A 27,148-nucleotide genomic window follows, 5' to 3' on the forward strand; every position below is an offset into this window, starting at 1 on the left:
CAGTAACAGTATACACAATTTCATTTCCAGATGTACATCTCTTCTCATGAGTTTTCATTCGGAAAATACAGAGAAAGTCGAGTACTATCTTGTTCATTATCTGGTGAGCCCTTGCTAAAATATTGCCCACAATTCCTCTCTTGTAGCATTTCTAACATTCTCAGATGGCTTCTATAAACAAACAGCTGCTGCTGGTAGCCACCATCAGCTCATCAGCTCATTGTCTTCTTTTAGGCTCATTGTCTTGTTTAGGCTTGGAGCCTCTGCCAAAAACAAACCCAAGGGACTGGGTGGGTTGCAGGCTTCAGGCCCTATGCCTAAGGAATGAAAAACTAAGCTAGAGAGAACTGATTTCTTATTTTTCACTGTCATAACAAGGACAATAGAGCTCTGTTTCCAAAGCAGGCTTTTCATGGTGTTAGGGTTTTGTGGTATTGAAAGACAGGAAAAGGCATTTGGGGTAGTGCAGCATGATGTGCTATTTGTTATTAGCTGCTTGAGGTTAGAGGTAATGCTTTTCTTTAATTGACAATGTCACATGTTCCATATGATGTCATCGTTCAATGTGACTGATCAAACTATACAGTATAAAGATATACTATGACTCACTGAGTCTAAGTTTCACAGTTTTTGTATTTTAACATCTCTAAAATTAGAGGTCTTGCAATTTGGCATCTTAGAATGAATGTACTGTGGTAAATAAAAATTACAGCACCTAAAATTTTTAGTAGTTGAGGAACGTTTTGAAGTAAGCCGAAAATACCAGGCAAGAAAAGGTGAAAAACATATATATTTGCTAAGTTTTTGAATTGAATGGTGACCTAATCATCAGCTGTTTATGTACCATCTTAATTAAAGCCTGGCATAAATGGTTTGTATCATTTGTGTGAAAGTCTCTATTATTTGCTGCAATAAAATAATTACAGCATGTCTTTGAGAGTATGGGAAGTGCTGTAGCCAGACATAGTTGTACAAGTTGACACAGTTGGAATTCCTCAGTTCTGGTTGCTTAAGAAAAGTCTTTGCTATTCAGAATCACAGCAGGCAGTTGCTGACTATGTACAGATCACTGAAGTGTGTGCTTATTAGTGGCTCAAATAAACAACACAGCATTTTAGGTTAATGAGTTTTATTTAGTTTGTACTTAGTTTTTGGAATAAAAGGTTGAGATTTATGTTTATCCTTTCTGGTCAGTATAATCATCCCATAATAATAAAAATACTTTAAATATGATTTATATCCTCAAAGCCATTTATGAATTTTTATAATAACCATTCTAAGTAAATATAAAATACATCAGCACCTAAAATAGTCACATAGTGGGGTTATAGGAAGATCTATAAGAATCAGTTTTTTAAAAAGTGAGAATATGATAAATAGAAATGAAAATTATAAATGATATGGTGAAATGAAATTTTTATTTCCTATTGAGCTAAGTCTGGTATGGAGGAATTGTAGGTTTAAAAGGAATATCTAGAAATTATTTAAGGTCTATAGAAAGGGCTGACCGGAACCCAGGAGACTGAGAGTCCAGCCCCGACTCTATTGCTTGAATAAATCACTTAACCTTGGGCCTTAGTTTCTTCATCTGTAAAATGGAGATAATTATCTACACAGCTTATTTCCCCAGTAGGGTTCCAGTGAGATAAAGGGTATAAATATGATTTGAAGAATCTCATCATTTATATTTAAATACAAATGGTAGGGTGGCTATAGTCAGTCTTTTAAAATTGGAATACTTGGAATTTAAATTAGAACAGAAAAAGTAATAGTTTAGTATACCAATAATCATTTTTATTGTGATACCTTAAAATGGGGTGGGAGGGATTGACTCTAAGGGTACATAATGAAATCTGCAATTTAAAAATGCTGTTTTTCCAAAATAGTCTCAAAAATTGCATTAGTATATCAAAATATGGGGTAGGATAGCAGAGAAATGAAGTCTGTAAACATGTGGGATAATGAGTTTATTGAAATGAACTCACAAAAAACACTGTGTAAATGGAGAATAATGATCTTTGTGCCCTACTTCCCTGGCAGTCCAAGCTCTACCCTGTTTTACAGTGTCCTTTTTTGTTTCTTTTTGGAAGAATGAGGCATGATGCCAGCATACGTCCACATCTTGTTCAAGACAGTGGTTTATGTATTCTTCCAATTACCATTCATTATAAAATATTTCCAGTCATCAAGAGAAAGTTAGTCATATTGCTATCTGAACAAATTCTTTTTGCTATCACCATACTGTTCATGTATAGCCATGATATTACATATTATATACCTTCATTTGGTCAAAGAAAAATACAAATAGTGAAAACTATTATCCCAGTAAACATAGCAACTTAAACATAGCCACTTAGTCTAGATTCACATTCTGAGCTTGTCACTCCATTTAAATTGTGCTTAGGAAATATTTGGAGGTTTATGTGAGTGTGTTATTAGCTTGTTTCTTTGCTTGATTAAACAGATTTCATTATTGGGTACGGGAATATTTTTCTAAAGGAATGATGGTATGCAGATATCTATTAATACTGAGATGATATGCTTTTGAAGTTATAGTAATAAACTCAATAGTTGGAGGCAATATAGATGTTATGTAACTTCTTATTGGTGTATAATAGCTGAGAGAAAAATGTACTTTAGTAAATGGTCAATATACCTTTTGGAACAGATACAATTGGACTAGTGGTATTTGTTGTCACTCTAGTGTTTCCTTGGTTGGCAGGCACCATGGCTCTATTAAATTTGGAGCCCTCATGTAAGTTGTTATCTTTATAGGTCCAGAGAAGTAGACTGTCTGTAGGTCTAGTAACTGAGAACCAAGAAGTGACATGTCTTTCAAGTCATTGGTTACCTCCTTAAAAATTACATAATAGTAGGCCGGGTGCCCTGGATCATGTCTGTAATCCTAGCACTCCGGGAGGCTGAGGCAGGAGAATTGCTTGAGGTCAGGAGTTCAAGACCAGCCTGAGCAAGAGCAAGAGCCCATCTCTGCTAAAAATAGAAAAATTAGCAGGGTGTGGTAGTATGTGCCCGTAGTCCTAGCTACTGGGGAGGCTGAGGCAGGAGGATCACTTGAGCCCAGGAGTTTGAGGTTGCTGTGAACTAGCCTGACACCACTGCACTCTAGCCTGGGCAATAGAGTGAGAAGTTTCAAAAAAAAAAAAAAAAAATTTAAATAGTAGTAATTATTATGGTAGTTTATTTAGGTCTTTGTGCTGTGCTGAACAATTTACATGCATGATTTCAGTTGTTCATCATAATAATTCTTTGAAATAGATATGTTAATGTCATCCCCATTTGACAGATAGTAAATTGAAACCATCATTTTTAGAGTGGATCTCTCATATGGCAATATTGAGATTTAGGTTAGTAGGTAAAATATCTGGGCTGTTCTTGTCAATAGCCACACGTTTTCTTTGCCCAGCTAGCCATTTCTCTGGCTCCTTGCATCTCATCTACTTGATTTGATGTCGGGATCACTAAGTGTGTTTGTTGTTTGTTGGGGCTCTGGTTTTCCTCTCTTGCTCTTAGCAAGGGGCAAGTCTTTGTCACCTGGCTTCTTATCAGTTATTGCTCTCTGCCATCCTAAAAAGGCCTTAGTTTACCTCTCCTATAAATACTCTGAATTCCCACACTCTCTTCTGTTTATTGATAGCCTCCTATTTTTAAGGCCCTGTGCTGGATGCAGTAAAGATGCAGTAAAGGCTGGAGAGGTTTTTTGTCCTCGACAGGTGTATTCTTCAGGGAGGATTATGAAATTTAGACACAGATAAGTATAATAATAAAACGCAAAATTGACTAGGATATTTCAGTAGATGTATAAAAGGAGGTAAATTACAGTAATGTAGCATTTCTCAAAGATTTCTCCTGAAGTACATTTAATATCACCGGAGGGGAAATGTACCCCCTCTGTAGTCTGGGGACATAGCCCACACTGGCTGCCTCAGTAGGAATATCAGATACCAGTTAATGCATATGAATTCTGCTTTACCTGCAATATGTGCCTTTTAAAAAATGCAAAACAGTATAAAATTATTTGGCTTCCTGCTCCCCAATTTTCAAATAAACGTTGTAGCACCAGGAAGATGCACTAAGATTATCCATAGCTTTCTGAACCTCCGGCCGTGTACTACAAGGCACATAGTATTTGACATATGTAAATCAGCAGATACAGTGCCCTGATTGGATTATTTAGGGTGTCTTCAGGGTTACTTACTCTAGAGAGAGGCAGGTCTTTAAAGGTGCTTTAAAAGGACGGAAGTAAACTACATGCACTATCCTTAAGTATGGCCAGTCGCTCTTGCAGAACCATCTCTTGATATCTTGATAGTATTGTAGCCTCTGCAAGGTACGATGCAGATTCAGTCTTGGAGCTGTGAGTACCTCTACTTGAAGACATTTGAAGGTTACAGCAGAGACAAAGGGCTGTTTCCAAAGTGGAGAATGCCTTTGTCGGAAGTTGAGAGTTCAGTTTAGATTGGTTTGTTTGGCTGGAATCTGGAGTGCGCAAAGAATAGTTTGAGAGAGAGGATGAGTCAGAAAACATAGAGGAAAAATGATATGCTTCAATAGCCTAGGAGGTAACAACTTAGTGTGGTGCTTTAAAATTAAATTAAACGTGTCAAATCATGATTTAACCACAGATGCATTTGGCATATGATACCAGGAAGGGTGGGATGGAAAAAGGAAGTAAATTCTGGCAATAGGTTGATATGTGACATGAAAGATAAGGTGTAACACCAAGTGCCCTAACAAAGTTGTTACCTTGGGTGGATGGATACTTTCAGGGGTCCTCACTTTTTAAACAGGGGGCCAGTTCACTGTCCCTCAGACCGTTGGAGGGCCTGACTATAGTTTAAAAAAAAAACTGAACAAATTCCTATGCACACTGCACATATCTTATTTTGGAGTGAAAAAGCAAAGGGGCAAAAACACCCGCATGTGGCCCGCAGGCTGTAGTTTGAGCATGCCTGCTTTAGATAATCAAGAGAAAAATGGGCTGCAAATGAGAGTGGGTTACTGAGGCTTTCCATTACTGAATCTGTTGATAAGAGAGGAGTTATAAATGCTTGGCAAACAGGTAGAAAGTGTGAGGAAGAGGTCATGGGTGGGTAGGTAGATCAGAGAGCTCAGATAAAGCATGCCAGGCCATCCCAGTGTTACTGGGAAGCTCAGGAAAACTGCAAACTCCTATTTTGGGTAGCTCCGTATTTTCTAGGTAAAGAAAAAAAAGGCAAGGGGAATATTTTTTGGAAATTTTGCTTGAGGTTACAACATCTAAACTTCAGTGACCACTTAGGAGTTGCCTGCTTCCAGATACATAGATAGTACTTTATAAAGAGAAACATTGAGATAAAATAAAGTGGCTGAAGGCAAAGCCTTCTGGAATCAAGAGTCTGAGGAAGAGAAGTCTCAAGGGAGGGAGCAGAATAATAGTTACTGCAGTAGGAAGAGAATCTAGAGAAACTGCAGCATGCCACTGTTTCTTTACCCCCTCTTTTCAAGTTTTTTTCCCCCAGGGTAGGAAGATGGGTGGTTTATTTCATCCTTTGAACTTTCTATTTTTAACTAGGGTTGCAGCAATAGCGAAGTCTTTGTGGTTTTTCATTTTTAATTTTTATGGAATTTTAGCTTTATAAAAACCGTGGATAAAATCTGGCCAAGTGTTAGTTCCTATTTGTTATTTTTAGGCCGGAATCTTCTGGAAACGGTTGCCCAGACACATATCATTTATGGGATTACAAACTGTTTGGTCTTCATTAGAGGCTAGCACCACTATTTATTTTCACTGAGGCTCTCCTGAAGATAGTAATTTAATACTCAGATTAAATATGTTATGCTTACAATGAAAATACTTCATATTTTATATTTGCCATCATAATAAATAATGGTTTTAATAGTTAACATTTGTCGAGAATCAGTGTTTCAAGTTTCTCTTCTGTACCAGACATTGTGCTAAGCCAATTTTAAGTCATATTCATGACAGTCTTGCAAAGGATTAGTATCTTCCTTTTGTACATGAGGAGCCTGAGATTCAGGGGCTAAGTGCTTGCTCTGAAACACAATGCAGTACATGGTAATCCCTGGATTGGCATCCTCGTCTGTCTGACTCTTGTGCACACTTAGTCTGTGACATGAAAGAATGATCAATATTAATCAAAGGACTTCTTTCCAGATCTGAGCACCTTTGTCACTTAAGACTTTAGTTCATCCATGGAAACAGATGCTTTAACTTATATTGCCTGCCAGAAGAGTGGATGGATCCATGTAAAATGGGGTGCAGATATAAGACCCTGAATACACATCAGGTATAGAAATGAATGAGGCCTTTTCAAGCTAGGCTAATTTGATTTACCAACTTTAAAGGGCCCAACAACCGCCTTGCTCCATCCTACAATATGGCACATTAATGTAGTTGCCTAGAAGGTCCAGTGCTTTTTTTTTGCACTTTCATGAGAATGAAGAGCAGCTTGGGGCCCTCTGGGAATTCTGTCTCCAGCGACCCCCTGTGGACATTGCTGCATGGCTGTGCTTCTCAAGGCCTTCAAGGAAAGAGAATTCCTTGATTCCATGTCTGTTAGTTACTCAATTTCACTTCAGCTCAACTGCTGTTTATTGAGTGACTACTATGTACCAAATTTTATTATGGGTCTTCTCTATGAACTCTTTAATTTTTAATATCAGATGGCCATTATTTTCTAGCGATTTATATACAAATAGAAAATAGCAAAGTTTGCATTTTAAAACTTTGTTCAAGCAAGAGCCATAGAAATGTTTTTTACTGGGAAGTTCTCATAGGGTTTTTCTTATACTTTGCCCACACCCAGTAATTTTTTTTTATGACTTTTCTCTAGCAAACAATTGGAGACTCGTAGTTCCCTGAGAGCACACTAAAAACATAACTGCAGTTTCTCAAAACCAAGGCTTATTTGGTGTTTCCTTGACATATTCTGTGTAATGTACTTTTTAAAAATTTTTTTATTACGTTAGGCTTACTGCTATACTTGTGTGCATTCTCGGTACCACACGTTTTTAGTAATGTATAGTAGATTCTTAATGTTAAGAACACTTTGGCAGTTGGTTTCTGTCCATGTTGGAGTCTGGCTCTTAGATTCCAGGCGAGTTATTACTTAACGTTTCTGAGCATTAGGCCTCATTGCTTTGTATTAGATTTAAGTATGTAAGAACTTTGAAATAGTAAAACATCTTACTATGCTATCATTATTGTAAATGCATATTAAAGCTTATTATAAGCAGTAAAACATCATCGTCATCATTACTATTGTTGCTGAAAGTGGATAACTCATGTTTTACAAGCGATTGAAAAAGCCACATTAGGGGCTTGCAAGAGCGCTAAAGGAAAGAAAGAAGGGTGAAAGGCATTCAGGGGCTTGGAGTGCTTACCTACTTTGCAGAAATGGTTTCAACAATTGAGCTCTTGTTTATAAGACAATGTGTTGGATACTTGGGTAGTATTCATAGATGGTAACATTTCCTACCTTAAATGTACTACTTAAAATAAGGTGGATAAATTAGGCTTACACGTGCCTAAGGTAAAAGAGACAATAGAGAAAGCATTACAAGAGAGTCACAACAGGTAGTGGGCAGTGTAAAGGAAGAGATAATATCAAGTGGGGAGGGATCAGGATGGGCTTTTTGGAGGAGATGGGGGCTTGAGAGAGAGATTAGAAGAAGGGACCATTTTGACAATGCAGCGAACCTGGGAGAAAAGTATGTTCTAAGTAGGTGGAGTAACAATAAAATACAGGTAACGAGAGATTAGATGGTTTGTTTGAGGTAGTAACCAGCAGCTCAGCTTGGTGTGAGTCTTGATAGAAGTGGTCAGGTATGTAGGTCCAAGCTGCCCTTTGGAAGATTCTGGACATAGTGTTCATTTAGTCTTGCTGATACTTTGTTACATCTTTCAGATCTCTGTTCTTCTTGATTCTTCTAAGAAGTCTTCCCCATACCCTCAAGCAGAACTGACTGTGCCTTTTTATTTGCCACCTCTATTTAATGTCTGTGAGGAGCAGCAGTATGGCAGTGCGGTGAGGTGGGGGTTCTAGAGCTGGCTGTCTGGGGTGCAAGTCTGGCTCTGCTGTTTGCTAGCTTGTGTGACCTTGGGGAAGGTCACACCTCTCTGTGCCTCAGTTTCTTCATTTATAAAGTGGAGTGATGATATCTAGTACTTGTGGCTGTTGTGAATATTAATGGATTAATTTCTATTAAATGCTTAGGCAAGTATCAGGTACTAAGTACTATCTGTGTTGTTACTGTTGTGATTAATCTCTGTCAAAGAATTTATCGATCGCCTTCTGATATGATTAAATATATGCCTGATGCGCCTCCTGGACTGTGCCCTTTAGTAAAAGGATTTGTTCTGTAAAATTTGGATTTTGTCAAAAGGCCACACTCAAGGATCCAGAAGGCCACATGTGGCCCTGAGGCTGCAGGTTCCTCACCCTTCTGGACCACCTCTTGCTTCTTTGAGTCTTCCTTAAATCTCATCCTGGAGAAACTAGGTTTCAGGAAGGACTGCTTTATGCTCATAGACTGACTGGTTGTGCTTGTTATGACTTAAATACAGCTCACGTCCACAGCTAACACTATAAAAGCAATTTGATTAACACTTCTAAAATAACAGGTAGACCTCAGTTCTTGAGTCTATGAGCAAGAAAAGTTATAATTAAATCTTTACTAGGTGTTTTGTATTCCTCTAGTGAATTGAAGTTTTAGTGTTTCATTAGCATCATCTAATCATGGGTGCTACAGGTGAACTCTTTGATATAAAAACATTATTGACTAATTACAGCTCAGTATAATGTCTTCCAAGTTATAATGTGAGGTCTATGCTTAATTTTCAGGTTAAACAAGTAGGAAGGATGTGGTGTGTGTGTGGTACATGCAGCACCTTTACTTGCTCAACCTTGCTAGCCACTAAATGAATGTTGTTCCTCTGCCTTCACCCAAGAATGAGGTGAAGCCACCATGGTGGCTTTGACTGGGATTTATTTTTCTTGTTTGTCTTTAAGTTCTAATAGTTGGGTAGAAACAGGGAGAAAGAGACACCCCTGCCTAAACTAGATTCCCCCGCTTGGCATGGGATCTTTTTATTTGTATTTAAGAGAAAATGTTGATTCTGCTGTTACTCAGTGTGATACTTTAAAATTCAACAATAAATTAAAACATTTAATTAGGTTTTAAAATCAAGGTCTTTCTATTATGTGAATCAGCTTTTTAAAAAGGATTTTAGAAGCAGTGCTTCTGTTTTGTGTGTCTGAGTGTGGTTTAGAATTAGGAAATAGTGTGTTTCATGTGATTTTTAAATCAGTGGAAGATGCTGGGCTTTCTAGTTTAGAATTGTACACCCAGTAGAAGATGGAGCCAAGATTAAAAGCATGAGCTGGATTCCTCATTTTATAGATTGATCATTATTACCACTAGAAAATATCTAAGTTCTTTATACCTTGATGATGTTTTTGACCTCATCATTGCTTCATCATTAGGAAAATGAAGATAAATGGAAGATAAAGAACGCAGAACACACTTGAAGTTGAAAATATGTCATATTTCAAACTTCCCCTTTATTCTTGCAATTATCATCTGAACTAGTTGAGAACCATATTTTCTTGTACAATCCTGTCTCTCATTATGCTTCCAAAAGGACTGTGAAGGAATCATTCATGCATTCTTGATTCCATCCAGTGTTGAAATAGACACCCATCTCTTCCACAGAAATACTGAATAATGATACTGTCACGGCTTGATTGCTTTGAGAACACCAGGAGAAAATTTGAAACTGCAATCAGCAGACTGCTTTCTTGAACACTTTCTAAGGTTATCTGAGGTCCAATAATTGCTATCTTCATGACTGAAATTTTACCTCTTCTTTTCTTTGCTGAGATATTCAATGTGGAAATGGTCAACATGTTTTGAGTGCTTACTGTGTGTCAGACAGTGTTCTAAATGCTACATCTGTATTAACACAGTTCCTCCTCACACAGGTGAGCTCTGTTCCACTTAGTAGATGAGGAACAGAGGCACAGAAAGGTTATGGAACTTACCCACCATCTTGCCACTAATTATTGGTAGGAGGCAGGATTCTAACCTGGCTAATCTGTTTGCAGAGCTCATACTCTCAATCATGTGGCTCTATCGACAGAGTAGCTAATAAGTGGGCCACTTGTGTTCTCATTTGGGGATGGGGATTATTATAGTGCAGGGATCTCTGAAAAGACAAAGTAGCTTACCTTTCTCAGTCAAGGAGCAAAGCTATGGGGAGCAAAGAACAGTCTAGGAAGAAATGAGATTGCCTCAGAAGTTACCTAAGACATAGCTTCCAAATAGCTCATGTGGGTTTGAGGTAAGCCCAGAAGAACTCATGGTGAGGCAGGAAGAGAAGGAAGGACATCCATTGAAGGATTCCTAAGCGTCTTGATCTGCTGTGCACCCCTCATCTTCACTCTGCTAGAGCAATTGCATTTGCGGCTTCAAACCCAGTAGGTCATAAAGCCTTTATATTATACTTCATATAGAGATAAAGAGATGTTAAATGGAATGCTTTTCCCAAGTCTCAGGGAGAGCACCCATATACAGCTTGGCTTAAAATTTCCTAGGAGTCAACTTTCTTTGTCTTATAACATTTGATACAGGCATTGTGATTTCTCTACGTGTAGCCAGAGCAGTGCACTGTCAGATAAAGGCAGCTGTTGCATGGTGCCCTCTGTCTGAAAGGCCAGTCAACCTTCCTACTTTCATGAGCTGGACTGAATGATAATATCCAATGCCATTGAGTTTCCTGGTGTTGACCAGGCATATACCTCATTTGGTCTTCGTAACAACTCTGTGAGATAAGTATTAATTCTCTGCTGTTTAGATGAGAAAAATGAGTGACTCTCAAGAAGGATGAGAGATTATCCAAGGCTGCACAGCTGACTGGTGAAGCTTAGTTCTGACAAAGCTCTTGTTGATAATTCACTAAGCAGGCTGTCTCCATCTCTCTTCGGGAAAACCTAAAGTAGAGCTACTCTCTTGAATTGAAAGTGCCTGGGAAGGAGAATGTTCAGTTGGCTTCAAAGTTTTGCCTCTTCTGTGGAAAGAGGTGTTAATTTGCTAGCAGCATCCTCGTTCCAGAGCATGATTTATTTTTTTAAAACAGAATAAAATCCCTTCAGTGTGTGAACATATATAGATAAAGGTAGCCTCTCTGAAGCTTGAGGCCCGTGGTCTTCAGAATTGTCCTTGGAGAGCGTGTTGGTGGATCCTTGGATCGCAGCAGTACAAAATGTGACCCTCATGTTTGGAGACCTGTTCACTCTTGAGTGCCAACTTTGATAAGTGCTTGGGCTTAGGGTTTTACAAATGTTGAGGCTGCCATAGTAAGTCCTGGGATCATGTGTAGGCATGGGACCACGGTTCTATTAAGGAAAAAATTCTTCTGACACTTGTTAAAATGGTAAGGAAGACTTCATTCAGGACTGTCACGAGAGAAGTGTAAGGACTTTGAATAGGCGAGAGAGCGCAGGCTGAACTCTAAATACGAGAACAAGTGGAAATGTATAGTCAAGGAGCAGGATGAAGGGAGTTGGGTGGGTAGAAAATGACTAAGAGGAGACATCAAGGGTCATAGGGTTCTTGCCAAAGGCAGGCCAAGCGCGTCTACATCAAAGGTGTGGGCTGAGGAATTTGAACAGATTATTGAGGGTCCTTGCTTTAACTATGCTGTGCATGCCTAGCAAGGGTCAGGGCCAAGGTGGAAGCCTAGTTGACAAGAGGGCTTAAAAGGAGTCTAAAATTTGGTCAAAGAGAGAGTCTTACTTCCTAATGCTTGAAATAAATGTAAGGGTTCAACTATTGACTTGAACCCATGCAAGGGAGATACTATTAAGTGAAGTATAGAGTGAATTCCAGAAAAGTACATTTTTTTTTTTTTTTTTTTTTTTACTGGTGCTGACATCTGTGGCAGGGTCAACATAAATGATCAGAGTAGCTCTGAGAAATGGGACCCTTGAGGTTTTCTTGATGCTGCACTGTGAAGTTGATTTATTTTTACTTAACAAATTTAAATAGTGCTTATCAAATGCCAGGCGCTGTTCTAAACCCTTTGCAAATACAAACTTATTTAATCTTCAGAATAATCATACAAGGTGGTTACAGCATTGTTATTCCCTTTTTACATACAGTCATGCATTGCTTAATGACCAGAATATGTCCCGAGGAATGCCACCTTAGGTGATTTTGTCATTGTGCAAACATCATAGGGTGTACTTACACAAATCTAGATGGTGCAGCCTATTGTACACGTAGGCTATATATTAATAATAGTATAGCCTATTGCTCCTAGGCTACAATCCTGTACAGCATGTAGCCAATTGAACACAATGGTAAGTATTTGTGTACCTAAACATGTCTAAACATAGAAGAGGTATAGGAAAAATGTAGTATAAAAGATAAAAAGTGGTACACCTGTATAAGGCAGCTCCGTTATCGTCTTATGGGACCTCCGTGGTCTCTGTGGTCTGTTCCGTGGTACATGACTGTGTGAGGAAACAAAGGGCCAGAGGATTTAAACAATTTGCTCAGGGTCACATAGCAAGTACATGGTGGGACTTGGATTTCAACCCAGGCAGCCTGGCTCCAGAGTTTACATTCTTAAACACACTCTGTTTGGTTGCATCCCAGGCTGTTGACTCCTAGGGATTTACTTCTTATTATTCTGGGCTTTGCTTTTTCTGCTCAAGAATAAAGAATTCTTTTTTTGGGTTTAGTCAGACTCTAGGCCTTGTTCAGACTGAAGTCAGGATTGGAGAGTATATTTAGCTCGAGTCTCCTATAAAGCACAAAGTTATTTGTAAACAACCTTTCAGGTCATCTCTTACCTTCTAGATCGAAACCAGTAGTTTATTGGTAAAAGCACATCCCCTGCTTTTTCCCACAGTCTGTACAGAATATTATTGGTGACTCTTCCCAATCAACCATTGTCTTTTTTTTCCCCCTCCACTAGCAACCTCAGTGACAATTCTTCTTCTTCTTTTAAGTAATTGGTCCATTTATAATGAATGAGTGGTGATTCCTTGACAAAGGTATTGGTAAATTGGCTTCCGGATAAAATGCATCTACCAAAACACTTCCTTAAAGGGGCAAATCCCCTTTGAGCAGAGCAGATCCAGTTTCTAAAATATGTATTTAGTAATCTCTTTAAATTTTACTTGAATTTGCCAAGCTGATATTTTTAAAAGCTTGGTTATTAATATAATGGGATGGTTATATTGGTTATTAATATAATGGGATTGGTTATATTAATATAATGGGATGGTTATATATATCTGGTTATTAATATAATGGGATGATATAACTAAAATCAAAGTTATATAATGTTATATGTAGAAACTCTTTAGTATTTCCTGGAACCTCACCTTATGTTTTTTTTCCTTAACTTTTATTTGCAGATCTGTCTATAGCAGTGCAGAAATTTTCCCAGTCACTACAAGATTTCCAGTTTGAATGTATTGGTGATGCTGAAACAGATGATGAAATTAGTATTGGTGAGTACCGATGTTCTTCAGTATCCTAAGTAATAATTTTAAAAGTCCTATTTCTGACATTTATTTCATTGAAATCAAGCAGACTCACACACCCAAATAATAAACATATAAAATATATTCTGACTTTGATAAAACAATATATAAAGGTGATTTGGGGTTTCTGTGGAAGAGAATATTATAAATCGTTTTTAAATTGAAACTCAGTGGGTTTTTTCCATAAGGAAATTACTTAATCTTTCTATTCCTCAAGTCAGCCCTGCTTTGAATTATTCATTCAAACAAATCTATATTGAACATCTACTATTAAGTGTACTAGGTACTTGTTTTAAGGATTATTTTTTTTTTCTTAACTTAATACTGTTTTTTTTTTAACTTGAACTTTTGTTTATAAAGAAAAAAAAATTCAGTTGTGCTGTCCTAAACTAGTGTTCTTGCAGGACACAGAGCATTGCTGGGGACTGGGAGACTCGAGCCCTCATCTGAGTTCGCCACAGTGGTTTGGTCATCTGACCCTGGGGAAAGCAGGCCCCTTTCTGAGTCAGATGGTTTCATTTCCCATAAAATAAAGAAGAAGTTGGGTTATGTGATCTCTCTCTGAAGTCTTATTTATATCTGAATTTTTACTATCTGAAGAACAGATTCATGTAGCATTCTACCCCTGGCCTTTTAAAGATGCCCACTTGCCAGTTTACAGATGTGAGGTCCATTTGTAGGCTGGATTAGAGAAGTGTCACTAATCAAAACAGTATATAAAATACCTGTGTACACTTTAGAGCATAATACTAAGTGTACTCACCTTCCAGGTATAAAAATATATTGTAAATCATTAGAACAGTGATTCCCAAACTTTAATGCATATATGAAACACCTGGAGATCTCATTAAATGCAGGTTCTATTCAGTAGGTTTTGGGTAGAGTGTAAGATTCTGCATCCCTAGCAGACTTGAACGTGATCACGTCCGTGCTGCTGGCCCATGGACCACACTCTGAGGAGCTGGGATTTACAATCCCCTCCATGCCTCTCCACAATCACAGTCCTCTCCTGCCTCTGCCCTTTCTGTTTCTTCTATAGTTTTGCCAGTTACGTCTCTATTTCTAAACAATATATTGTATTCGTTTTGGAAACCTAAGTAGCAAGTCCAGGCCTAGCTGTGAAAGGAAAGGGCAATATTATCCTCCAAAAAGGAAGGCCCTCAGGAGAAGTTAAGCTGAACGAGTTTCTGATTCTTGTGTGGCTTCTGCACACCTACGTTTATATGCACTCCTTCTGGGGACATCACTGAGCAGAGTGCCGTCCTTGGACACATTGCTTCTGCATATGGAATTTACAATTATGCTTCTGCATATGGAATTTACAATTATGTGTCCATCGTTAGCGTTAACTTGGCAATCTTTCCGAGGAGATGTGTACCAACTGGTCACGTTCTTTGATTGCTTTTTGAGGTGTGTTAGGTAATCTGAGGGAGTGTGGAAGTGGCTGGTCTCCCTCGGCCCTCAGTTCTATGATGAAAGGTGGCCCCGGCATGCCTGTCAGTGGCCTGAGGTATAGTTAGGGAGCCTCTAAGAGGAAGAGAGAGCCCTGCCATATGGACTTCAGCAATGTGACTTCTTCCTTTCACAGGACACGTGGGAAAGGGCAGCTGTAGTGATCGCGCCTCAACAACCTTTGCAGCAATAGTTGTCATTTTGCTTGTCACTTCTTAACTTTTGTGTCATAAATATCTGGTCCCCAGTGTAGGTTTTGTAATGCACACTTAGCTAGATAAAAGCTTAGATTGTATTGCTGAAATACCAATATGTTAGCATTATTATTTAGAAAAATAATACCTATATGTTTGCATAAGCATTATTTTCAGTTAGTCACAAAAGTATAAATTCCACAAAGACAGAGACCAGATCTGACTTTTCTTTCTTCTTCCTTACTGGGTTAGCCTTAGTACTTGACCCAGAGCCTGACTAATAATAGACCCTCAGTTATATTGTTGAATAAATGAGATAATTTTTCTTATAAACTTCATTTTTTTCTGCTTATGTGCATGTGTTCTGATAGGATGATACATATAATCTGGTATTTTTTTTTCTTTGGAAAGAGGATTATAACAAATACTTCTGGGTTTTCACAAATACTATAATTTTAATGGTTTCGTGGCTTTACTCCATCAGCTTCAGATACATGAATTTATGAAATAATCTTTATAGTACCTTCAGGTTGCTTCTGGTTGTTATCGTTAAGAGTACAGTGGACATCTTTCTGTGTATTTCTTTTAATTACCATTAAGTTTGTTACTTAAAATACCTCTTGAAGTCACACATGTGTGTACTAACTGCAGACACAGGGTTTTTAATCACTATGCTATGTGGCCTTCCAGGCAGATGTTAGGTGATTTCCCAGGTTGCGGTGAACTTGATGTCTCAACAGTGGTCTGCTTGACTCGTTCCACTTTGGCTAAATGAAGATTGTTCTGGGGCTTTTGCGGATTAGATTTGAAAGGTGTGAATTCATCAGTAGGTGAAGGCTTATAGGCAATGAATGTTAAATTTGAATGCTTTAAGGGTTTTGAGAAATTATATCCCTGGTTGGAGATCAGAAGATGAATCATATTAATACAGAGGAGTAGATCTAATGTTACTTCCTACTTTTAAATCTGGAGACTTAACACTGAACACTTTTGTATGGGAACCTGATTTAAATATTAATGCTTTGTTAGGAAAACTTAGAGCAAAACTATTTATAAACATAAATTATTTCTGGAACAACTAATGTAAAAATATAAATGTGTTCCCATATCCTAATCATCTAACACGTTTTACCCTTTAACTGAGCCCCCAAATACACTGGGAACAGTTACAAATAAATTATATTAGAAGGCTTATTCCTGACATAGAGGAGTGTGAGAATATCCCAAGCTGTTCTGCCAAGGGCAGTGAGTGGAGAAATGTATCACTGAGACTAATGCACGTGGCTGGCTTGGATGTACTGTGTTTCCCTGAAAATAAGACAGTATCTCATATTTAGTTTTCCTCAAGAAGACACCCTAGGGCTTATTTTCAGGGGGTGTGTTTTTTTTTTAAGCATGGTACGACAGTCTACATTTATTCAGATATAATTAAATCGTCTTCTTCTGGAACATCATCATAGCAAAATGGCAGCCACAGCTTTCCTTCTTCCCCCTGGGGACACACAATACCTAAAGTGGAGCATCCCGCCCCTCACTTCACTGAGGAGACTTTTCCCTCAAAGCTTTAGCTTGCAGCACGCACAGGACGGCCGGGACCTGACAGGGGGAGCAGACCTTGTTGGTGGGGCTGCCCACACCTTTCCTGTCACCTCTGGGATAGTAGCTGTCATGATGGGGCAGATGAGAAGGGCTGTTCCTCGACGAAATGCATGGGTTGTGCAGATACGCTGCATAGCCACGCCCATCACTAGGTCTGATTTTCAGGGCAGGGCTTACCTGGCAAAAATGCTTAGAAATACTGCTAGGGCTTATTTTATGGGTAGGTCTTATTTTATGGGTAGGTCTTATTTTGGGGGAAACACGGTAGCAGAAGGCTGATCCTTATCACCTCCACCAGCTTCAGTTCTACACGGAAGGGTACAGTTTCAGCTGTTCCTACATTACCTTGTTGAAGCCGGTGTTTAAGCTGCCTTGCTATTTGCTGTAATGAAAGAAGAATGAAGTAGGGACAGCTGCGACTCTCCGTGTTGACTAATAGCCACAGCTAGTGGCCAGAATAATTTTATTACCAATGACATCCCTGCGAAATAAGATGACTTACAAAAATGATTGTCTTTTGTGAGTCATGTCAGCGCAAAATGACTTATGAAGTCAAGACATGGGCAGCCCTCTGCGTGTAAGGTATGGTGGAGGGAAATGGGTAGGAGGGCAGGAGGAAGACAAATAAGCATCTGCTTTCAACGTGCTTCTGGTGCAAGAGGATGAAAAGCAGATTTTGAGCAAAGTAAGGAAAAGAAGGTGGTGTGACTGAATCCACATAATTGCCTAATTTGTGGAAGCAGCCCTGGGAGTTTGTCTGATGCGTAGGCCTGTGTCTGGGCTGTCCATCTGCCCTACTCTTCAGCTGTCCCTGTGCCCCTACCCTTTTGGCCTTGTGCTTGCTTGGTTTTTTGTTTTGCTTTGTTTTTTGTGCCACTGACACATTGCCGGCTTGGCAGGAAGCAAATGGGATTAGTTGTCTGGGACCCAGTGGGGAATTCCTGTGGCCCAGAGAGCCAGTCATTTGTTTACAGGACTGAAATCCTAAGCAGGACAGTGTCCTGCACTCTTCTTTTAGCCGCCCCCTTTCCATCCAAGAGCAGCAAGAAATTATTGCTCCTCCCCTCGCTAAGGATAAACGAGTTGCAGGTGAGCTTTGGCTAGTTCCCTTTCATCTGCCCACTGCAGCGCTGGATGAGTGGGAAGTAGCCTGCTAAGTCCATCCACTTAACTTCCCACAGCTGCGTTAACTTTTTTAGCTGGCTTAGGTTTTTTGAATTGAGTAATGATCTTGAGTTAGGAGTATAGTGCTGGACCATTGAAGGTTGAAAATTGGTGATGGAAGAGAGGGGAGGGACTATATAGGTTCAATCTTCCTATCGAATATAGGTTTAGACTAGATACAAAATATACCATTATTTAACTATAATTACACAGTAATATGTCTATAAATGCAAAACCACAATACTCACTGCGTCTGTCCTGGTATACATACATGCATGAAAATTGATAATGTTCCAACGTGAGTTATGTGCCCAGCCTTAACACCTGACTAGGAGGAAATAAAAGGCTGGCTGTGCAGAAACTAAAATCTTGTTCTTTTGAAAACACTGTTTACAGTGGTTTAGTTCAAATGGCTGGAAGTTCAAAGATACTGCAGTGAATCTGTCTATGAGACAAGTTGTTTTGCTAGATTAATTTAGCGTGTTAGAGCATAGGATAATAAAAGGCTGTAAATCTTACTGTATCACTTCAGAATTTATATCCATCCTGAAGCTGGAGCATTCAAGTTATTCCACTTTGTTCCTGTACTTAGTGCCTGTTATTTGAAATCATTTTAAATCAAAGTTTTAAAAGAAATCTAGGTTTTAAAATTCAAATATTGTTAGTCAAGCTGACCTTGTGCCAATAAAAATGTTAGTCATGAATATGAGGCAAAGGCTAGTTGTTCTGTGTAATCTTGGAAACCATTGGAAAGCCCAGTTGCAATTGTGTATAAACAGTTTGATATTGTGTAATGGCCTGGGCTCTCAGGAAAGTCGTCGACAATATGAGCTTTGCACTCAAGAGATTAAACATTTACCAAGAAGGAGAGTCCATTTGCTAGTAAATATTTTAGGGGTGACTTCATTGCTTTAGACACACCTAAACAAAACATTCCTGTGGTAGAGATAGGCAACACACTACCACTAGTCCACTAAGGCAGTGGTCCCCAACCTTTTTGGTACCACTGACCTGTTTCATGGAAGACAGTTTTTCCACGATTGCCATGTGGAGTGGGGGGACGTGGAGGCAGAACTTGGGTGGTGATGCCAGCTATGAGGAATGGCTGTAAATACAGACGAAGCTTGGCTGGCTCACACACTGCTCCCCTCCTGCTCTGAGACCCTGTTCCTAAGTTTCATGGAAGATAATTCTTCCACGGGGGTGTGTCGAGGAATGAGGGAGTGCAGCTCAGGCTGTGGTGCACTGCCTGGTTCCTAACAGGCTACGGACTGGCATCCTGCCTGGGCCCAGGGGTTGGGGACTGCGGCACCAGGTAATAGCTCCAAACTCTGAGTGGAGAAAGGAGGCAATCAGTTAGGGAGTTCAGATCAAAATATATTTTATAACAATCACCCAGCTGTTACTGTTTTTGACATAACTAGTATATTGCTGTTCCCATTGCTGGAATGCAGATTTGCAGACATAGCAACAAGAATCGTTATGTGCTTAAATGTGGCATGAAGAGCTCGTTACATTTTTTAAAATAAACTCTTATGGAAATATATGCACAAATGTAAGTGTACACATTGGTGGATGAGAGCTAGAACCTGAACCAGGCTTTGTATGCAGGTGTTGGCTGGGGTGCTCTCGACATTTTTTCATTCTTTCCTCTTCTGTCTTTAGGAGACAAAAGGTTTAAAGGTGAGGTCATAGGAGACAAGTTTAAAGTAGTGATAGTTCAAATCATGGGAGGTTTTATCGTGTCTTCCTGTGCTGGCAGCGCTTTGCCTATTTGTTTGATTACCTCTCAATGGCTGGGTGTGTATCACTGAGGTACAGTGGTGAAGTGACTCACCTTGTTCTATAGACAGAAGCTGAGAGTGATTTTTCATGCCTGCTCTCAGGGTGTCAAAGTAGAAGAAATTTCTCAAGGGACTGGTTGGAAAAACTTCAGTTCCTTTCCTAGAAGAGTTACTATGGGTAATATGCATACAGTTTTTTCCAAATCCACTCACTTTGAGGATGCATCTGTTAGGTAAAATGGAAAGGTAATATTTGATCGTGTTTTCCCAATGAAACAGAATATAGTCTAGGGTGGGAGGTATGGCAAAGAGTTTGCTTTGTATATTTTGAAGGGATTCCTACATAGTATAGAAACATTTTGAAAGATAGTAAACCTGTGTTTCAGGTTAAAATCATAACTGAATCAATAAATGAATAAGTATCTAGGTATCTTGCTTCATACAAGATTCGAAGTGGCTTGCAAATAACATGCAATACAAAACATCAAAGCAAGTATTTGAGGAATAATGTAAGAGGAAAAATAGAGGCAGAAAAGTAAACACCGGCTGGGCGTGGTGGCTCACGCCTATAATCTTAGCACCTGGGAGGCCAAGGCTGGCGGATTGCTTGAGGTCAGGAGTTCTAAATCAGCCTGAGCAAGAGCAAGACCCCGTCTCTACTATAAATAGAAATAAATTAATTGGCCAACTAATATATATAGAAAAAATTAGTCGGGCATGGTGGCGCATGCCTGTAGTAGTCCCAGATATCAGATATTCCGGAGTCTGAGGCGGTAGGATTGCTTGAGCCCAGGAGTTCGAGGTTGCTGGGAGCGAGGCTGACGCCACAGCACTCACTTTAGCCTGGGCAACAAAGCGAGACTCTGTCTCAAAAAAAAAAAAAAAATCATAACTGGTATATTATAAATCCAGGAAATCCATTAAAAGATGATTAATAATTTTAGTTTTAAAAATACCCATTTTCTTCAGCCTAAACGAATAAAATGACACTATCAGGCAATTAAATTATTGAAAATGCTTGTGTGTGTGAAAATTTTCTTCAGGATTTGGTTGTGAGGTGAAAATACTCATCCATACAATTTGCTGTTAATATTTGTCTAATGATATTTTGATATATAAGGTAAAGCTGTTTATGGTCATGCAACTCTTCTTTTGTATTTCTTGGGGAAAAGTTAGTAAACCAAAGGCAATGCCATTATCAACCACAACTGAACTTTTCTAAAAGAGACCTGTGATATTTTATTAAATTCAAGGAAGCAAATGACCTTCTCATTTGCTAAATCAAAAGAATATCCATCTTTTACAGACCCTCATTACAACCCACATAAATGTGGTTATATAAAACAGGAAGTGCTTTATTAACGTGGAACATTTCTAAATGCCTAAATTGTTTATACAAATAACATTTTCTTTTGAACTCTGCAGAGGAAGCATATTTTACTTTTTAATAGCTCTCAGTTGGACAATTAAGTTATTGTTTTCCATTTTTTTTTTAAACCACTCTTATTCTTGCACCCGCACAGAAACCACCCACAATTAAGGATTGAAACAGCTGGGAAAGTTGCACATTTCAGGTGAGGTTCCCCTCTTAAAGAAAACATGCTACTTGAGAGAGACGCTTTTGTCATATTAGTTTTGTATTTTAAATCACATTATTTGATTTAATTTTGAAATTCAATAGATTTTTTAAATTTCAGGCTTTGATGAAAAACAATAATCTGAAAACTTGTCATGTCAAAAGCCTGGACAAATTTGTCTTTGAACTTATTGATATACATGAATCCCCTGAAATCTCTTTTCTTTTTTTGTGATTTTGCTCTGCTAAACAAAAGGTTGTTTAGTCTTTTTCATAGACAGCTCGCTCTCTTATCTCCTGTAGCAAATTATATGCCCTCTGAGGTCAGAAAGTAAGTCTGACTCACATTTCTATTCCTGCATAGTACTTTGGAGCTTTATTTGGATGCTTGATAAATATTTGTTGAGCGAATAGCCCCTCCTGCAAAACCTATTTAACTTTGACAGAAACAGATCATAAGGTACATAAATAGAATTTTAGAAATAAAATAAAACAGAATTTTTAAATTTTATAAAAAGAATAAAATAGAATTTTTAAACTTTATTAAAAAAATATGTACTTATTTGGATATATCCAGTTGTGTCCTTTTCAGTGTGATAATCTAAATTTTGAGAGGAAAATGGTTCTTATGTTTACAGGTATACATACACATATATATCATTTTTGCATCTACTTTATAATCATTTAGAACAAATTTCTTAATATTTGTAAATATTAAAACAAATTTCAAACCAGAGTTAAACATTTTTTTCTATTCTTTAATGTATTCAGTGTTGGTTGACTACCTGTTATGTGACAAGAACTTTGCTTATGAAAAGGGTAATCAAAGCTTTTGTCCTCATGGAATGTAAACACTGGAGGATAAGGTAGTCACAATACCCCTCTTTTAAAATAACATGACTTTTAAAAAGGCTTATTTTAGGGGGTGGATAGGGAATGAGGGAGAACTTTTATGTATGGTTAATGACTTACAATAGGTCAAAAATGATCTCAACAAACTGATTAGACAGTGAAATAAATGCTATGGCCCACCCTAACTTGGAATGTAGGAATATACAGTTGATCCTAATTATTTGCAAGTTCTGTATTTGTGAATTTCTGTGCTCTCAAATTTATTGATAATCTCAAAATCAATATTCCTGAACCTTTATGGACTTATGCAGGGTGACAATAAAGATGAGCTGCCCCTACCCAGCCCAGACTGTATGAAGCAGGTGAGTTTGACGGCCCTAACTTACTGAAGACTAGTAACAGGATAGATTTTTGTTCTTCTGTAAGAGCAATGCACTAAAGTGAAAGGACAAAAGGAAGAGGACAGGGATTAGAGTCAGAAACCTGCTTTGTAGCTTTCTCCTGCCACTCTGTAAACCTGTCTGTGCCTGCATTTCTTGTCTATAAAACTCATTTATTCAGTAAATACTCAAGTCTCAACTGGGCCTAAGCCACTCTGAGTGGCTTGGGTAGTTTATACTTTCACTTGGGACACCGACATTAAACAACCGATTACAGCTAAGTCACAATTGTGTTGAATGCTATAAAAGCAAAGTATATGGTGGTAAGAACATATTCAGGATAGACCAGGTCTAGTTGGGTGCCTGTTGGCAAATCAGGCACCAGAGAAGTAAGCGGTGGCCCCTGTGGGTGTTATGTGCATAGTTTGTGCTTCTGTTCATTGGGAAAAAAGTCAATGGTCATATATCATTTCTCAATGTTCAGCCTGCTGGCCCTGTTTGATTGGTATTTTCCTGGCTTGCTTTGTAGAGTTTATCCACAAACATTACAGTTTACACTACATTGTGTATTGTGACAGTTTTTTTCTTGGAGTGGAATAGTTTATATGTTTCTGTGTGGAAGCTGCATCTCTCTAGTCCTAGGATCATTCTCTTAACCTTCTTTATATACATGTAGGGGTGGGGAGGAACAATATGAGCTTTTTTTTTTTTTTGAATGAACAAAAAAATGCTACTTCTGTCTTAGAAATATTGGCCTGGTTTCCTAGAATTCCAAATGTAGTATATTGGAGTAGGAAGAGACCTTGGTGAGCCTGGGAGCCAATGCTGTCATTTTCCTTTACAGCCAAAGGTGAAATGATTTTCTGAATTTACACAGGTTCTAGAAGCTTGACCACCACTTCCTAGGTCATGAACTTTGACTTTGGGTTTTCTTTATTCATTCAATAAATACATATTGAACACCTACATTCTGTCAGGTACTATGTTGGATGATGAAGACACATAAGTATGCCAAACAGGAATAAAGAAAAAACCCTCCCCAATGGGGTTTGCCTAGTTGCTAGAGGAGTTAGGTGATAAAACACATAAGATCATTATATTAACTTAGGCTGTGAAACATGCTATAAAAAAACAGAGTGAAGTTAAATTTTTTCTGTAATATTTTTAAAATATAGGTATCTGTAATTTCAAGATATTAGTGTTACAGCAAACTTCCTATAACATGAATGTCCTTTTATCTTCCATTCCCTGTGTAATCAAATTTACACGACCCCATAGATATTGACCTATTTCTGAATTTGTTTGAAACCACTTGGTGCAAAAGGAGTAAATACTTCTGGGGCATGCTGGTTGTACCAACACTAGATTTCTTCTGAAGTATTTAGAACATTGGAGAATTTTCCCAGTTCTCTGTTCATCTTCCTGCTCTGGGTTTCTTTTATTGTGTGAGCATACTTAGTCTGATTGTGCACTTGAATTTTCATTGCCTTGATATTTGCAATATTGAAGGAAAGCTAGGATGTTATATTCTCTTAGTTGTAGTATAAGAATTGAGAGCCAAAGAATATTATAGAAGGCTTTGTTGTGTAGTCCAGAGTTTAATTTGCAGGTTCTTGGGAGACACTCCAGGCTTTTGATTGAAGTTGCCCTTTAGAAGGTTTACTCTGGCATCTGTGTATGTGATGAATTATAGCATGGAAGTCTTTGCCAGTTCACAGTGAGACAGAGGTTACCCTCATCATCAAATTCTGTATGGAACAAAAGAACACTTTTCTAAATATGAATGAAATAATAAAAATATAATTTCAATTTGCACATGAAATGTTTGGACGAGGAAAACAATAGGCCTGGAGATTGTGTCTTAAATAAGTGAGCTAGGAAGGTAGGACATGGGGACACCCAGAGGTTAGTAGAACTCATTGGCAAAAAGCAAGGACAAACATATGAGCAATGAAGAGATTTAGGAGGAAAGAAGGAAAAAGAATATAGGAGAAGTTGGAAAACAGGAATAGGCCTAAAAAAGAGTAAAAGAAACATTTGCCTTGGATAGTTGTCTAGGACTATGTGTCCCCCCAAAACATAAAAGTGCTAATTTGGAGTCATTTCTTTGTCAAGGATAGAATTCAGGATAGTTGCTGAATCATGATTCAGGGGTCTGTGGAGAGAAGAGCTTTGGGGTCACTCTTGATTCTTGGGACTCAGGGTCAATGTCTCTGAGGGCTGAGAGTACTGTTTCTGCCATTGAAATACAGATGAGCTTCAAGCAAGGAAGTAGAGATGATCATTACAAATCTTATTAAAATATACACTGTTTCCTATTTAAACGTAGTTTGAACCTTTAGTTCCCCACACAAAGCATGCATTTTATTTTATTCCCAAAGTTAGGAGTTGCCAGATTGCCTAGCATCAGAATCAACCGTGGGGAACCTTAAGAAATTCAATTCTTGGGCTCCAGCCCAGACCTGAACTAAGGTGGACTCCCCTGGGTGGGGGCCCCAGGGGCTGTTAATTTTATGGGGATCCTTGGTATCTGATGCAGCCAGCCTGTGCAAAAAAAACACTACTTTAAATGGTAAACTTGTGGATTATGCAGAGGGAGGCACAGTTGGGGAGGGTGCTGTTGTTGTCTGTGCCAGAGGTGTAGACTTTTTGGATCATCAGATCCCTCATGCCCAGGGTTGTGCTAGTGGAGCCATTGAAGCTGTAGATGCCATGTGTTCGTAGGGACACCTGTTCATTTCTTGACACTTTGTCCTTCACATGAGCCTGAGAAAAAGTTTTGTTTTAAGCATTTGTCCTTAGAATAAGAGATGATTTTCATGGGCCATTGTAGACAGCTGTGAACATTTCCCAGGGATGAAAAAAAAAAGTCAGCTTTTCAAATTAAAATGATATTCAAGGTGCGACTTAGTTCATGCTGATGTAGACTTTGGATTCTATAGAATTCTCTACTAGTAATAAGTATCTTCTGACTACAAAGAACCTCAGCGGTAATTTAGTACATGCAAACATGACTCAAATCTTCCTGTGTACTTACTATGCTTACAAAATATAAGGGGGACAAAAAAATAACTTATGATGTACTCAGTATAACATTAAGGAGAACGTGTTAAGTGTTTTAGGTATAGTAAGGACAAAAGTGCTGTGAGAGTATCAAAGCTGGAGAAAGGACTTCCAGCTGGGGACCTCAGAAGTTGCCCAATTAGAGCAGGGTATTTGAACTAGGTCCTAATGGTTAGGTAAGATGCAGCTTAGGAAAGAAATATAGGTAAAGGAGAAACATGGAAATGAGAAGTTACAGGAATGTGTAGTAGTTTGAAAGTGTAATATTCAAGATTAAAAATAGTAGCATCTTGGACTAAGACACTTTGAAATGTACCTTATGGCCATATATCATAGAGGCCTCAACTCATTTGCAGTATGGAGTTTGGACTTTATTTACCCATTCAAGGATTTTGAGTTGGACAACAACATGATCAAGGTTGACCTCTAGGAATTTTGTTCTGGCATTAATATGTATGATGAGTTAGAGCCACAGAAGCTGGAAAACTCATGTTCTTTTACAGTAAAGATGAAGTGAGATCCTTACATGGGTATGTAAGAAGGGTAGAGGAGAGAAATCAGCAGCATTTGGTGATTGGATGTATGGAAGGAAGGCTGAAGATAATTCATGACTGAAGTTACTAGGTAAATGGTGTGTTCAACATATTTATGTGTTCTTATGTGGCCAAGGGCATCTAGGAGTGGAACAGAATTGTGAATTAAGTTTTGACCGATGTTAAGTTTGAGATTCATACAAAATCCCTAGTATAAATTCTGGGGAGCGACTTTAATTTGTTAAATTTAGCATGGTGAGTTGGGGCTGTGGGGCTATGCCAAGAGTAGTAGGAAAGTGTATTAATTTCAGGTGAGCTAATTTGGGTTCAAAGTTTAGCTCTTCAGGTCATTAGTTCTGTTATGCTTATTATTTAACCCATATACTTCAATTTCCCTATCTGAAAAATTCAGAGAATGGTGATTTGGATATTTTGCATGTGACTTTCCCATAGGATACTGTGAACATTAAAGAGCTTTGCACAGTGCTAGCACCTGTATCAAATAAATCTCCTCCTCCTTCCCCCACCCCTATGTCTTCCTGCTCCTTGTACCTCATGAGGATAACAGGACCCTTGCTTGGAGTTAGTTTCTAAGGCCCAGGGGAAGGAGAAATAGCCTTGTGAGGAGGAAGAGCGATAATAGCAATAACTGTGACAGGGAGGGGGAAGAGAGAGAGGAGAGGGGAGATTAGAAGTTTAGTGGGGAGTTGTTAGCTTTTGAGAGGAAGAGGTTTCTTTTCGAGGCCGGAAGGCAAGTGGAAGAGAATGAATAGAGATAGTGTCCATCAGAGGGTCTTGAACTTCTCTCACAGGAGCAGGAGGCCAGGCCATCTGGTAAGAGTGAGGGGAAGTTTGGGGCTGGATTCTTGAGAAAAGAAGAAAATTCTTTTTAGATAGCCACTGTGGGAAATAAGATTAGGAATAAACCAGAGTTGAATGAAAGGATTGCCAGAGAGCAAAAGCAAAGGGGTTAG

At 38.6% G+C, this 27,148-nt stretch overlaps 1 protein-coding gene across 1 annotated transcript in view; it reads left to right on the forward strand.

The window, feature by feature from the left end:
• The window catches only part of ARHGAP42 (Rho GTPase activating protein 42), a 282,154-nt gene that overhangs the window by 50,055 nt on the left and 204,951 nt on the right, over positions 1-27,148 (forward strand). Inside the window, exon 2 of the mRNA XM_012770559.3 lies at positions 13,449-13,544. Coding sequence (XP_012626013.2) covers positions 13,449-13,544 — 96 coding nt within the window. The remainder of the gene's footprint in view (positions 1-13,448; positions 13,545-27,148) is intronic.

Source organism: Microcebus murinus, chromosome 4, assembly GCF_040939455.1.
Source record: "Microcebus murinus isolate Inina chromosome 4, M.murinus_Inina_mat1.0, whole genome shotgun sequence".
Lineage (NCBI taxonomy): Eukaryota > Metazoa > Chordata > Mammalia > Primates > Cheirogaleidae > Microcebus > Microcebus murinus.